The 15,899-nt window shown below is 39.4% G+C and overlaps 1 protein-coding gene across 4 annotated transcripts; it reads left to right on the forward strand.

Moving 5' to 3' along the window:
• Positions 1–1,179: 1,179 nt before the first annotated feature.
• LOC104223614 (uncharacterized) lies at positions 1,180–12,533 on the forward strand. Of its 4 annotated transcripts, XR_011407670.1 has the most exons (5): positions 1,189–1,750; positions 3,845–3,959; positions 10,902–11,359; positions 11,701–11,809; positions 11,991–12,533. XR_011407670.1 is itself a non-coding variant. In XM_009775069.2 (4 exons), the coding sequence occupies exons 2-3, from the start codon at positions 3,864–3,866 to the stop codon at positions 11,352–11,354; spliced, it is 549 nt and encodes a 182-aa protein (XP_009773371.1). In that variant the 5' UTR covers positions 1,189–1,750; positions 3,845–3,863; the 3' UTR covers positions 11,355–11,359; positions 11,991–12,533. The 4 variants fall into 4 exon arrangements, 2 of the variants coding, with proteins under 2 accessions (XP_009773371.1, XP_009773372.1); XR_710149.2 differs by having other exon boundaries at positions 1,180–1,750; positions 10,902–11,809; XM_009775069.2 differs by lacking the exon at positions 11,701–11,809.
• Positions 12,534–15,899: the final 3,366 nt, after the last annotated feature.

Below are 15,899 nucleotides of genomic sequence, written 5' to 3' on the forward strand. Positions count from 1 at the left end.
GAGATAACCAAAAGAAGTCTCAATCCAAAATAGAGAAAAGAAAAGGAAAAGAAGTGAATTCAAAGAGCAAAAACGGAGAAAAGATGTGGATTGCTCAAGACATGATTGAAGTCACAAGCTTTGCACGTCCCGTCTTGATCCGAAAAGCTGAAGAAGAATAAACTAGCACCTGCAGCTAGCAAGTATCAAGGTTCAAATCAGAGTCTGTGTGAAGAACCAACCAAGACTCAAGATCAAGCTTCAAAGACTCATAAATAAGAATCTTGTAACTCGTAGCTGATAGGTTTAGTTAGTCTTTTTTATTTTAACTTTGGTGTAACAAGGAGCTCAGCAAGCAGTAAACAACAACAACAGTGAAATCACAATTTTCCGGTAGTCCCAGATACCAAAATTCTCAGAACTACACTGACATGATTCCTTTATAGCCAAAGATATGTAGGCAACATCCGAAACAAGGTTCAGTCAAACTTTTTTCAAAAAATGCTTCCCATGGAGTATCAAACGGGCAAAAATTGTTTATGATTGCTCACATTATCTTTGCCCGAAAACTCTTCATGTTTCCAAGCAAAAAGCGGCAGCTATGAGCATCGAATTTTTGCCCTAATGAAAATTACTCCTAAAAATATTCCAAAATAGTTTTTTAATTATTACATAAAATTGTAGGATTTTTTCTTTACTTTTATCCAATATGTTTTGCATTTATTTGCAATGTTCATGCATATTTTGAAGTATTTTAAACCATAAAAAATCATAAGAAAATGTTTAATTTTTCATCTCATCGCATTTTAGACATTAATTTCATTTAAAATTTAATTAAATTAATTAAATGCATTATAAATCACAAAAAAAATACAAGTCATTTTTATATTTTTAGCTTTTAGTTTTAAATTAGTAATTTTCTTTCATTAGTTTTAAGTTTATCAATTATTTAAATGTTATAAATAGATGTTAGGATTTATCCCACAAATTAGATTTGATTTAGGTGCTTAATTTAATTAGAATTTTTAATTAAAAAGAGGAAGAAAAATAAAGAAAAGAAATAAATAGCTTGTTTGGTTTTAGTTAAAATTGGGCCAAAAGTCAAATCTAATTGGCCCAATTGTCAATTCTCATCCCAAATCTGTCCAAGCCCACTACCCGCCGCCCCAATATTCCCCCTTAGAACGGCTGAGAGACACCCCCCTAGAGAGAAAGACCTAGCAGCTCTTTCCCCTCTCCAAAACAGACGAAAAAACCTCCCCCATTTTTCCCAACCCTAGCCGTCACCCCATCCCCACTCCCATAGAAACGGGACCCCCTCCCTTTTACAACCCACAGTATTGTTGCACTTTAGTGGCAATAGCAAGTAAAATAAAGATCACTCTTCTACTCTTTAGTGTTTCCGGCAGTATCTTCTGCCGTTACGCCGCCGTCAACTACCACAGAACTTCCACTCAAAAACTCAGTCATTTTTTTATAAATCGTTTTGAACCTTAATTTTTGTAAAAGTTTAGTTCTGTACTTGCTTTTGAATTTGTCATTTCCCATGAGGTCAATCTCCTGATTTTGATTTGGTCAAGATCTGCTTCAAATTTTGGGATCCACAGCTTTTTTTGCTGATCTATGGCTGCTTCACTTCGTATATCAGTCCAATTTTAATCTCCCTTGATGCTGTGGATGTTGCTTCGTTGATTCTGCTTGTTGCTGTTTGGCTCATCGTAAGGGTTGCTGTTTTTTTTTCGGTGTTTGCTTCTTTGTACGCAACAAAAAGGTTAGAAATTCAACCATAAAAGTTTCATTTTCACTTGTTGTTTATGTACGTATTATACCTGCTCTTAATCGGTTTATTTCCTTAAAGCTCTATGCATTTCCTTCATAAACGTTTTCTGTTGTGTTGATTAGTTTACTTCATTTGCTTTAGTTTAGTGATTTAACTAGTTGAATATTGATTTATTTTGATTGTTCCCATTGGTTCTGCCGCTATACCTTTAAATGTTGAAGGATAAGAATGTGTGTTTAAATTAAATATTGGGTCACATGGTTTTTTTTAGTTCAAAGGATCAAAGATAAAATGAATTATTGGGCCAATGTTGGTTTTGTGGGGGGTTAAAGAGGACTGTAGGATTTTCAGATTATCCAATTAGTTTATTAAGGTTGAACCCACAAATCCTTAACATGTTGAATATTATTGGTTTTGAAAAGTTATTCTGGCTTATGGGCTTATTTGATTTCAACCAAGAATGAGGCCACTTTTCTGTCGAACCCAGTCAAAAACAAACTCTCTCATGAAGGTAAAACACTTCATGGCCTCCAATAAAACTATATCCATAATCTTTTGGCCTCACAATGAAACCCAAATACAGTAAGAATTCACATCGATAGTATGCTTTTAGGCACACTCTTAATTAATCAAATCATCATAATTATGTACACGTTCGCGTGACATAGTTGCGATTTCCGAATAAATCAAGGTACTCGTTCGCGCGACTTTGGGAACAATCTTAGTAGTAATTAAGTGTTACTAATTGTGTACACTTATGCGTGACATGATTTTTGACACCCGAATAAAATGGATTCACACACACGTGTTTCGTTTCCAAGATAAATCCATAAACGCCATAATTAAAAGCGGTAAAAAAGTTATACATAGGTTCTTAAATTGAGTAATTAAACAATTTAATTAAGCCAGATATGATTTAAGCGACCGTGCTAAAACCACGGAACCCGGGAATGCCTAACACCTTCTCCTGGGTTAACAGAATTCCTTACCCGGTCTTCTGGCTTCATAGACTTTAAACAGAGTGACTTGGGACACCATAAACACTCCCAAGTGGCGACTCTAAAATTAAATAAATAATTCCATTTCGAATAATGTCACTTTAATTGGAAAAACTCCTTATTTCTTCAGAAAAAGGAGGTGTGACACTACTAATTGGCTAATATTAATAATATTTGGCTAATATTAATAATATTTTATGAATTGATATGTTTTTGTACTAATTTACTTATGGGCTGACATAGCTGGTAGTTTCTCTGCTCTAAATAGGTCCTAAAACGTCTATTTGACACTTTTCCCAAGTTGTCTAGGCAATTGGCCCACTTTAAATGGGCCTTTCAGCTCATTTTTCTTCATTAAACATACAAAATTCAGTTTAACAATTTGAGGAAGGGAGAAGAGCAAGGGAAACGGTGAAATAGCGGAGAAAGGTAGGATGTTTTTCAGCTGTCTGAAATTCATCATCAAAACTTTCTCTTATCATGGATTCCTGATGTGTTTTCATGTTTAACGTTTTATCATTTTAATTCATCCAAGTTAGGTGGCGGAAAGTCTTTGGTTGGTGAATGTTTGTTTGTTGTTCGATATATTGCTTCAGTGAATGCACTTACTCCTTTTAACTGGTAGTGCATATTAGGGCTATTCTCTTTCTTAGTCCCTGTGTCCGATGTCATGTAATATTGAGCATGTAATTTAAGAAATAAATTTTCTTTATATCAGTAGTGAATGAAGAAACTACTAAAAATAATTGTTAAAAGTTAGTTTGTTGGAAAACTATGCCACCGGAATTTGAATTTGAATATCAGTTAAGTAACTATGCCTCCCAAAAATAGGTGGGTTCTGATTTGTTCTGACCCCAACTTTGGATTCAAATAGTTAATGACTTTGGAATTTTGTTCATGGAATAACACCTGAAAATGGAATTATTTGTGCTTATGAAAGACTAGGATATATTTGTTATTTGTGATGGAGGGAGTATTTTCTGTTGTTTAGTTGCGTTGTGCTACCATTTTGTATGATGTGCATTGCATATCTATTGTTTGGACAGGACTAGTACCCACGAACTAATACCATTGCTTATTTTTAAAGGTATCTTTCATATGTGAGTATGCTGAAACTAGTTTCTGAAACGTTATGTGTGCGAGGAGGCCAGGCAATTAGGCCTGTTCTATGTGCGCAAATTAGTGGCTTTCATACTGCAAAGGTAAATTTATTTGTCTTGATCTACTACTTCATGTAGCCTTTCTATTTTTCATATGTGCATAGATAGCTTTGGCTAGTGAATATAATCCGAGATTAAAGGAAATTTAAATTGTTTTAGACCTTGAATGATAGAGTTATGTACAGCTGTGTTTGAAAATGAAAGGTGGAATAGTGTTGAAATTAGTATGACCTAACAATTTTTAGATACTCATTAAGACATACTGAAATGAAAAGCTGTTCCATATAGGGTCAAATAACTTGAAAACACTGACAAAAAGAATTCAATCTTTGCTAGAATCATGTGACTGTCAAAAAGGTGAAACTGTGAAAAGTAAATGCTTGACGGTGTTGGACGTTTCTAAGTAATAAGGAAAATTTAGTTTCCCTCATAGGTGCAATGCATTTCTTAATCTAATCGGATAATAATACTTTGGACATAATGGCATTTTGAGATAACCACCTATTGTGTTGAGATGAACTCTTATTGTTGATTTCGTGTAGATGGTTCGAGGAATCTATATTATGCTTATACATACAAATGCTTGTATTATTTATGGATGATATTGCTTTAATGGAAAAGAGTAAGCTAATAAGGAAGAAAGTGTGCATTTTTGGTTTTAACTGTTATGTGATATCATGCAAGGTTGTAGTAAACTAGTATTCACAGTAGATGCTAAATTTGAAGTACAGGCAAGTTGGCTAGGTGAATGTTGTTCTTGAGAGAAACTAGCTTAATAAAATTTTTAACTTTATGTTTGTTTTAGTGTGCTTATCGTTATTTTTTCACCTTTGCTTTTGTATAATGAAGTATACAGGTAAGTTTGGATTTTATAAAAGGAAGGGATTCCTAGAATGGAAGGACAACTCCTTTAATCTTTTGGCTTGGATCTTCATCAAATAAAAAACGTACCAATATATTATAAGTTCCAAGTCAAGGCCCTAGCTCATTTCTAGCCCGCGTCGACCTTTTATCTAATAAATGCATCCCTTCCAGAAGTCGGGGTTTGTTGCACGTATTAGCTCTAGAATTACTACGGTTATCCGAGTAGTAGATACCATCAAACAAACTATAACTGATTTAATGAGCCATTCGCAGTTTCACAGTCTGAATTTGTTCATACTTACTGTCATGGGCTGCTTTCCAGACATGCCCCATGACCCCTTGGCCGCGCCCCATGGCGGCCTAGCAAGCCTCACAATGCCTAGCGCCATGGTCGGCCCCGTGGTCTTGGCTGCGCCAAGTGACAAGCGCGCATGTGCCTCTGTCGCCCCACCGATGCCTCTCGCCAGCGCCCAAGGGCTGGTCATTGACAACAGCGCCGCGCGCCCTGACAATGCCGCGCGCGCAGATCCTGATGCCTCGCCAGCGCCCAGCTGCAGGCCCATTCCAACAGCGCCTCGCGCACAGACCCTGATGCCAAGCACCAGTGCCCAGCCTCAGGCCAGCACATCAAGTGTCGCGCGCGCCCACAGCAACGCGCGCGCAGACCCTGACCCGCAAGACAAAGATGCTGCCATCGGACTTAGTTTTTCCTTGTAATAATCTAAGTCCTTTTCATTGTAATCATAGACTAGTTTTCATCATTTTCATTTCAGTGTGCTTCTACAGCTTTATTAGGACTAGTCTTGTAATGTTGGTTTATTTTTTTTAAGCATTATTAAGGGGGACCAAACAATCAAACATTTTCAAGCAAGCATTTTCTGGTGTCTCTCCCCCTCGACACCGCATCATTGTAATCAGCATTTTCATTCATCAATAAAATCATCATCATCATTCAAAACCCAATTCTCTCTCAGCTTCCGCAATTTGCTCACGACATTGGTTTTCCCGCACGGCACTGACAATCTAGTCTAGCGTGCGGCGAGGACCTCATTGGCGGACAGCAACCGCACTGACATCGGTTGCTTAGCCTTACGTTGCCCTTCCAAAGAACATCAGGAAGGCGTTGCGTAACAGTTGGTATCAGAGCCTAGGCTCGACATCGGACGAGGGAACACATTTGCCATCATCACCATTTCTGACCATGGTGAATCATGGGGAGCGTCTAGCATCCCTAGAAGAGACGGTTGACCGATTACGACCCATCGTGGATACGGTGCCTGATCAAAACAACAACCTAGTGCAAAGGTTGGACGACCTGGACCGCCGAATGCGGCAGGCGGAAAATGACATTGCAAACATCAGTCGTGACTCCGACGAGGACCGACAAACGGCAGCCATTGAAACTGCCAATATTCATGGCAAATTTGAGGACCTCCAACAGGAGCGTGCCGACGATTTAGCCCATCAGCAACATGAGGCAGACAGACTAACTGCCATGCAGCAAACCATAAACGACTTGACAGACAAGCTCAACGTTGTCAATGCTGCCTTACAGAGCCTACTTCGAGAAGGCAACCATCACATCAGGGGTGCAGCAGACCTCACCCCCATTCCACAAAAGCTTAAGATACCGGAGCCAAAGCCATACGACGGATCCCGGGATGCTAAAGAAGTGGAAAACTTCATCTTCGACATCGAACAATACTTCGATGCCGTGGGCCATTTGGAGGAATCCAAAAAGGTAGCGACTGCTGCCATGTATCTTCAGGGCGATGCCAAACTTTGGTGGCGGGTCAAACACGAAGCCATCAAGGCCGGTGAAGATACTCTTCAGACATGGGACGAATTGAAGGTAGCCATACGCCTGCAGTTCTTTCCCGAAAATGTGGAATACAATTCCAGGAGAAAGCTACGGGACCTCCGCCACACCAGATCAGTGAGGGAGTACGTGCGCGAATTCTCCGCACTCATGCTAAACATACGCGACATGGGGGACAAAGACAAACTCTTCGCATTCATAGAAGGTTTGAAACCTCATGCCCGTATGGAACTACAGCGACAACGGGTAGACACCCTGCCCAAGGCCATTCAAGCTGCAGAATGCCTTGGCGACTATCATTTGGGAACTCAGAACGACAGGCCCCAGCCGTCTGTCCGAGGGGGATCCAACGGGCACCATCCCAGCAATGGTGGCCCAAGCAAAAGTGGGGGAGATCGGAGTGCATCCAAAACTAAGACTCCTCCCTCCAACAGCAACAGTGCTGCATCCATCAACAACAATCAGGGGAGAAAGCCTCCCTCAGAATGCCGTCATTGCGGCGGGGCACATTGGAACAATGAATGCCCAAACATCAAGGTCAATGCTCATCAGACTGTCGAGGATGAGACAGATGCATCAGACACATCAGAAGACAACCAGGTAGGCGCCTTCAATGCAATTGTTGGCTCTATCCCACATGCCTTAGCGGGGACCAGTGCATGTCCTCCTAAGAAAACATCAGTCCCAATCACCAAGAAAGGGAAGGAAAAGATGGACGAGAGGCCTCCTAAACAAGCGAGGACCCTAATGTTCGTCGAGCTGAAAGTGAACGGCAAGCCCCTTCACGCATTGATAGACACGGGTGCCACCCACAACTACTTGTCATCAACACAAGTAGAGCGCCTAGGTCTTGTTGTACAAAAGAGCAAAGGCCGCGTCAAGGCTATCAACTCACCACCTCAGACATTGGGTGGAACAGCTACAAATGTCCCAGTGAAACTTGGCCCATACAAAGGAAGCATCGACCTGCGCATCGCAATCATAGATGACTTCGACATCATAGTGGGTTTGGAGTTCATGAGGCAAACCAACACCATTCCGGTACCATATGCCAACATGCTCCTGATGATGGGAGAAAAAGGGGCCAAGCCCTGCACCATACCATGCTTTCCCATAAAGATGGCCGCTGAAAACATCTCGGCCATGCAGTTGGAGAAGGTAGTCAACAGACATGAACCCCAGGTTCAGGCTACCCTTCGCAGCAACAATCAGTCATCATGTCATCGGCCTCAAAAGACTGGTGACGCTCATCATCGTGTGAAGACTTGTCAGCCATGCCACAAGGACAAGTCGGATCACTCATCACAGCCGGGACCCTCGCAGCCATTACATGTCCCTCAGAGACCATGGGAAAGTGTTTCCCTCAGATTCATCACGGGATTGCCCCAAGTCGGCAATCTTGCATCCATCATGGTTGTCATAGATCAATTTTCAAACTATGCAACCTTCATAGCAGCCCCGAAAAATGCATCAGCAGAAGATACAGCTCGACTCTTCTTCTCGCACATTGTCAAACATTGGGGCCTGCCCAAAAACATTGTTAGTAGGCGCGACTCACGCTTCACTAGCAACTTTTGGACCCATCTCTTCAGGTGCTTTGGGTCAACATTGAGTCACAACACAGACATCCATCCACCATCGGATGGCCAGACAGACCGGTTCGATGACATGCTGGAGGAATATCTCCGCAACTTCGCAACCGGATCACAGAAGCATTGGGTGAAGCTCCTGGATGCTGCTCAACTGTGTTTCAATTCTCAAAAGAGCCATCATACAAACAAGAGCCCTTTTGAAATTGTTACCGGACAGCAACCGCTTCTCCCGCAAACGGTGAATGCCTCAACCATGCCGAAATCTCCTCGAGCTGCCAACTTCTCGAGCGAATGGGAGCGCAACATGGAGATAGTGCGGAGCTATCTCATCAGGGCCCAAGAGCGGGCAAAAAGGTTCACCGAACAAAAGCGTTGCTTTTCCCAACATCAACCAGGGGACAAAGTAATGCTACGCATCCCAAAGCAGTACTTGTTTGCAGAAAGGACCCATGACCCTCGGCTGCAACAAAAATACATCGGGCCCCTGCCCATTGAAAAACGCATTGGGAAGTCCACATACCAGGTCAAAACTCCATCCTGGTGGAAGATCCATCCAGTCTTCCATGTCAGCCGCATGCAATCATTGCTTCGCTACAACAGCAAGCTCAAAGAACAGAGGGGCGCAGACCTCCCATCCAACAACCATCAGAATAATCATCATCATCATCATCATCATCATAAGGCTCCGAGGACGGCGCCAACTCAGGTGGGGGAGAATGTCATGGGCTGCTTTCCAGACATGCCCCATGACCCCTTGGCCGCGCCCCATGGCGGCCTAGCAAGCCTCACAATGCCTAGCGCCATGGTCGGCCCCGTGGTCTTGGCTGCGCCAAGTGACAAGCGCGCATGTGCCTCTGTCGCCCCACCGATGCCTCTCGCCAGCGCCCAAGGGCTGGCCAATGACAACAGCGCCGCGCGCCCTGACAATGCCGCGCGCGCAGATCCTGATGCCTCGCCAGCGCCCAGCTGCAGGCCCATTCCAACAGCGCCTCGCGCACAGACCCTGATGCCAAGCACCAGTGCCCAGCCTCAGGCCAGCACATCAAGTGTCGCGCGCGCCCACAGCAACGCGCGCGCAGACCCTGACCCGCAAGACAAAGATGCTGCCATCGGACTTAGTTTTTCCTTGTAATAATCTAAGTCCTTTTCATTGTAATCATAGACTAGTTTTCATCATTTTCATTTCAGTGTGCTTCTACAGCTTTATTAGGACTAGTCTTGTAATGTTGGTTTATTTTTTTTAAGCATTATTAAGGGGGACCAAACAATCAAACATTTCAATCAGCATTTTCTGGTGTCTCTCCCCCTCGACACCACATCATTGTAATCAGCATTTTCATTCATCAATAAAATCATCATCATTATTCAAAACCCAATTCTCTCTCAGCTTTCGCAATTTGCTCACGACATTGGTTTTCCCGCACGGCACTGACAATCTAGTCTAGCGTGCGGCGAGGACCTCATTGGCGGACAGCAACCGCACTGACATCGGTTGCTTAGCCTTACGTTGCCCTTCCAAAGATCATCAGGAAGGCGTTGCGTAACATTACACATGCATGGCTTAATCTTTGAGACAAGCATATGCTAAATTTGAAGTACAGGCAAGTTGGCTAGGTGAATGTTGTTCTTGAGAGAAACTAGCTTAATAAAATTTTTAACTTTATGTTTGTTTTAGTGTGCTTATCGTTATTTTTTCACCTTTGCTTTTGTATAATGAAGTATACAGGTAAGTTTGGATTTTATAAAAGGAAGGGATTCCTAGAATGGAAGGACAACTCCTTTAATCTTTTGGCTTGGATCTTCATCAAATAAAAAACGTACCAATATATTATAGGTTCCAAGTCAAGGCCCTAGCTCATTTCTAGCTTGGAATGAAGCTCGAAGTGACTAAGTGCCTGTGCTTCACTGGCAAAAAAAAGGAATGACTCTTTCACCCAAAAAGAAATATAATAATAAGGTATAACTCTCGAGCAAGAGAGAGAAGCGAAAAGCTGTTCACTCCATCTATGTAGCACAAGCTGTCAGCCCTGCTCAAAGGCGGAGCTAGGACTTGAAGCCTATGGGTTCGGAATTCTGAGTCTTTTAAGTTAGTGGGTTCTAAATTAATAATTTGTACTTATTCAATAGATTTTTTAGGAGTAATACAAGGTTTGGACCGAAGCTATTGGGTTCGGCTCAACTCGTAGCCGAAGAGCTAGCTCCGCCCCTGGCCCTGCTTACATGTTTGTATACTTGTGTCTTTCTTTCCATGGTTGCAGAGTTGTGATGTTACAAATGTGGCCTTCCGCCTCCAATGTTTGTATATGTGGGCTTGCTGTAGCACCTAACACTTTTCCCTTTTGTTAGGAGTAAGAGTTACGGAAAAGAGAAGTAGGGAAAATTGTGTTCAAGTATATATCAAGGTTTGGTGTTTGTGTGCTAGCACATGATGTGCACAGTCATTGCTTTGCCTCCGTGTTTGTAGCATTACAGTACTGATAAAATGTTATTTCATTTGCAAGTGTTAAAAAGTATACAAGTTCTATTTCATCTGCGAAATTTGGGTGTTTCCACTTACCTGTATATATCTTTTCTAGGTATTACACTTGACATATGTGTATAGAACAATCAATGTTAATCTGCATAAGGATTTATATCTTATTAGAAAGATGCACCCAGATATTCTTGAAAACATAGCACCCTGAATAATTTTGTTGCTTCATTTGACAGCCTTGTTTAGCACCTAGAAGCTTTTTTGGTGTAGAAGATTTCCTTGACGATGACAATAGCCGACCATACACTTACCAGAAGGGAAAAAAGTCCAAGAACCCAAACAAGCATGTTTCTTTCAAGCAACGGACTGTAGCTTACATGGAACCATTCACCCTTGATGTTTTCATATCAAAGCGCTTTGTTTCAGCCTCTATCACCCATAGAGTTACATGCAAACAGGTTGCAGTAGCTGGTACAAACTCTAAAGACATCAAGGCAGTGCTCAAATCACGAAGTGATATTCCTGCATGCTTGTCTGTAGGACAGATTTTGGCTGACAGGGCAAGAGAGGCTGATGTATACACTGCTTCTTATACTCCTAGAGATAGGGACAAGTTCGAAGGAAAAATTAGAGCAGTTGTTCAGTCCCTCATTGATAATGGTATCGACATCAAAGTTTATCTCGACTGAAAAAGGTACTATGTATACCCATTGTATCCACTAATATTCAACCGCCTCAAAGTTAAGAATCCATATTCCAGTCTACTTAATATTTCTTCCGGTGTTTTATTTTCATAGACGCCCCTCATTGTGGTGAAGACTTGCTCACTAACTTTTATTTGATTGATTCAATCAACTTACGCCATCTTTACTAAAGAAGACTAAGTATTCAAAGTGTTAACTTGGATACGATAAATGTATGCACTAATATAAAGTTGAGAGCCTATAAAGGCTTTGAATGCTCCAATGTTGCTGGTTGTACCCGGATAGCATTCTCATTGTACATTTTAATCTTTTATTCCCCGGTCATCATCAGAAGCTCCAGGCAAACGAGCTAGGGAGCAACATCAGAGGCTTACGAGTGCATTGCCATGCCAATGCTAGGTTCATGACAATTGAACTTGATTTTGAAGGATGAAGTGTCGGTAGGTTTACGCATTTGTGTGCCACCAATTGTTTCTTTTATTGACATCATCTGACAGAAGTTACTACTAGCATGTATAATTCTGAGGGGCTGTGTGGTTCTTGGTATGTAAATTTTATCAGGAAGAATGGGGTTCTATATATTTCCTTGTTTAGTGATTCTGCTCTCATTTTAAATGACAGTATTGGACTGAACACGCTGTTCAAGTGTCAGTTTGAAAGAAGTCATCTAACTTTGAAGGATCAGCAGGGAGACCCTAGGTGAGCGCCAAAACTTGCATATGGAGCATACTCGGTTCAGCTTCGAGGGTAAGCGAATGTAAACCAAAAACAAGGAGGAAATATTGTGAGTATAAATGACAAGACACAAGAGTAAGGATGTGTGGATTGGAAATATTTTGAGTATAAATGACAAGCCACGAGAGAAAGGATGTGTGGATTGTAATGAGTAGTGCTCTACTAGTGAAATCGGTCCATTGACACCTTTGATTGTTTCAACTAAGGCCGAGCACTCTTCTCAAATCTTTGATTGCACTCTCGCTATAAATAGTTGAAACCTCTGTGGAAAAGTTAATATAATGTCGATTAGCTGTATTTCATCTAGTGTTCGGTCTTCATACAAAACATGATGTCTTCTGTCTTTTATAGAATTTATGTTGTAGTCAATTGTTTATGACATCCTCGCCTTTTGAACTGATTATATAAACCAGTAGCTTGATCTTCTCATTTATGCCTATTGGAACAACTTCACCATGTCCCCAAAGAGCAATTGAATGATTAAAAGGTATAATTTAAATGGCAGCATCACAAGTTTAAAGTTTTTTTTTGGTAATTAAAGAAGCTTTATTACCACTTGGAAGTTTAAAAAGTTAGGAATTTTTACCTCCTATAGCGAAGGTTTAACACCTTATTTATTTTAAATTTATACCATCTAAAAAAATTATATTCTATAGATATCTTTTAATGTTTATAGCAAAATATCTAATTTTGGTTACCTCCTATCCCGAAACCATTAAATACGCTATTCAGTTACAATATTTTTTTTTTCTCTACTTTGATACATGTCATTCTTTTCCCCATTTCCTGAAAACACGATGCTCACATCACCTCTCCGCACCAAAACCCCTCTTTGTTCTCTCCACAGAGAACTTACCCTATCTCACACGCTAACAGCTATGAGAATTATGATGACCACTTGACATTGGCCATAATGGTTTTGCTCCAGCATCTCTGTAATACCTATTTTCCAAGATAGTGATCGAATCTCAATGGCAAATCATGTGATCCTAATTCTTAGGGGATAACAAAGAAGGCAACGACGGCAATTTATATGTACACTCTTTTTCTTCTCGTCCAATGATGCTGTTCCTGCTTTCATTCAAGAACGATTTGTCTTCATTCGCGAGGATTTTTGCTCGACGGCGGATTCGCCAAAAATTAGGGTTTGTTCTTGAACAAAGACGACGGAGTTTGGGGCTGAGCAACTTGATTTTCTGTTAATATATTTCAATGTGTTTTCAATGTATCACGATGTATTTTCATGTATTTCATTGTATTTTTTTTATTATAATTCAATGTATCTCGCTGTATTCCGTGTATTTCATTGTATTCACTATCTTTTTTTCATTGTATTTCAATTTATCCCGGTGTATTCTATGTATTTCATTGTATTCACTATCTCGCTATATGTCATGAATGTATTCATATGTTTTTTAATTAATATAATTATGTATTTAGATGTATTATATAATTTCTCTGAAGATTGCTATGTTTTTGGGGGTATTTTTCGGTTGAGAATCTTTTTTATAACTGAAAATATAAAATTTGTGTGTTATATTTGAGTTTGTTGAGTTATATTAGGAGTCTATTATGTTAATTGATTCACTTTCCGTTTAAAAACAGTGTAATCCTCTGTTTCACGCCGTGAATAAAGTCGAATACAATAATCTGTCCAGCTGTAATCCCATGTTTCACGCTATGAATATAGTCGAATACAACAACTGATTAGCTGGACTTCCCTGATTCACGTCTATTTTTGCTACTGTATTCATAAATACAGTAGCTTAAATACATCTAATACATCTTATAACAACAGAAAACGTATCTACAATCCGTAATATAACAAATAGTATCTATAGATAGCTAATTAACATTAAAAGATAGTGATTTATGAAAATTTCCCTAGTTAATTGGACTATTCATATTCTCACGTTGAATATGGAAAAAAGAGAGAAAATAAAAGAAGTAACTTACCTATAAAAAGTTTTAAGTTATGTGCATTGATGGTAGGCGTTTATATTTTTCACCTCTTCATATCAAGTATGATATAGCAACCTGTAAAATAGAGTGAGAACCTATATATGATCAGTTAAATTGTGCTGACAATGTGAAAAGGTGACCACCGATCTATCTATTTGACTTCTAACCAAATGGCAGAGAGATTAGTGTAATCGTCCCAACTCATATTTATTTGCAGGAGATTATTTATTTGCATCTCTTTTCTCTATGTCTATATCAATGAACCTATCCTTTAGTATTCCAATAATTGGAATTTAAAAGGGCTTTCTTTCTCATGAAGAGGTCTCAACTCAAGAAATTCTTCATCATATACTATAAATAGTATGTTGAGAATACAAATGAAAAGGAATGGAAATGGAAGCATCAAACGTTAAGGGGAAAAGTACTTCTCATGCAACTATTAGAGTACAACTACAAATGCAAGATAAGGAAGATTTCTTCTTCAGCTGCGAAAAAGATGTTCCTCTGTTAAGATTCTTACATGATTATTCTGATAGAATTGGGCTAAAATATGAAGTAATAATGTTTACTTGTGATGGAAAGAGAATTAGGGGCACTGAGACTGCAGATAAACTTGGAATGGAAGATGAAGATACCATAGATGCTTGGTTGGAATGTATATATTGGTGGTTAATTTCATGCAAATCTTTTAATTAAGTTTGACATGTATTTAGTTAATATTTTCATTTTGTAAAGATTTTGGAAATCCCTAGCTAGCAATATAGAGTGTGTTAAAGTACGTAATATGTTCCAGTAGTTTGTGATATGAACATAAGTGCACTTAATTTTTCTTATTAAAGAAGTAGTACTACTTATTTATATCGTTTATGATATTTTATGATTTATTACTTTGTAATTCTTCTTGATGATGGTCGACTTGATTCTGATGTAAATGAAAACTGAAAAGAGAGAAAAAGAATTTAAAGTATATGATGTATAATCCTTTGATATGGTTGAGCTTAAATGAAGCAATCAGATGTATATAGAAGATCCCAATTTGTTTGAGATTGATGTTTAATTATTATTTGTACAAGTTAATTCCGCGATCTTCAACATGCATACAGAATTGCGTGCATAGTAGAAAACGCAATTTTAGTTGATATAGTCTTAAGTTCTAACTTTAATACGACGGTACTTCTTCATAACATAATATTATGTTAAAATAGCACGATCTAATTAGTTTTTGGGACTGGTCATTTAAAAATAGCTAGCGTTATTAAGTCAATAAAAAATAACCACTATTTTGTTGCAACAGAGACCGATCCAGCATAATATACTGGAGTTCGGTGCACCTATGTATGAACTTCCAGCATATTATGCTGGACCGGTATACTTTGCTGGCTCCAGTATAATATACTGGAGACTGGAGCACTGGTGCTCCAAACTCCAGTATATTTTGTTGGACCGGTATATTATACTGGAATTTCAATATATTAGACTGGAGTTCCAGTAAACTCCAGTATATTATGCTGGAGTATTTTTTCGGATTTTGAACAGTATTTTCGTTCAGATTTATCTTTACATGAAAAGTGGCTAAATTTCGATTACTTTTGAAACTGTGGCTATTTTTGAATGACCACTTGTAAATCTGGCTATTTTTGAATTTCTCCCTAATATTACTTGTGCAAAATAATGGGCGGCTTAAACTATTTGGGTATATGGATTAAACCACGTTAATTATATCATTTATATATAGAGAAAAGAACAGAAAATAAATATATAACAATTAAACATTTTGCTTTCGACCCAAAAAAGAATCTTGACTAAAACATCCATATCGCAGATCTATTTGGT

The sequence above is a fragment of the Nicotiana sylvestris genome, chromosome 5, assembly GCF_000393655.2.
Source record: "Nicotiana sylvestris chromosome 5, ASM39365v2, whole genome shotgun sequence".
Taxonomy (NCBI): domain Eukaryota; kingdom Viridiplantae; phylum Streptophyta; class Magnoliopsida; order Solanales; family Solanaceae; genus Nicotiana; species Nicotiana sylvestris.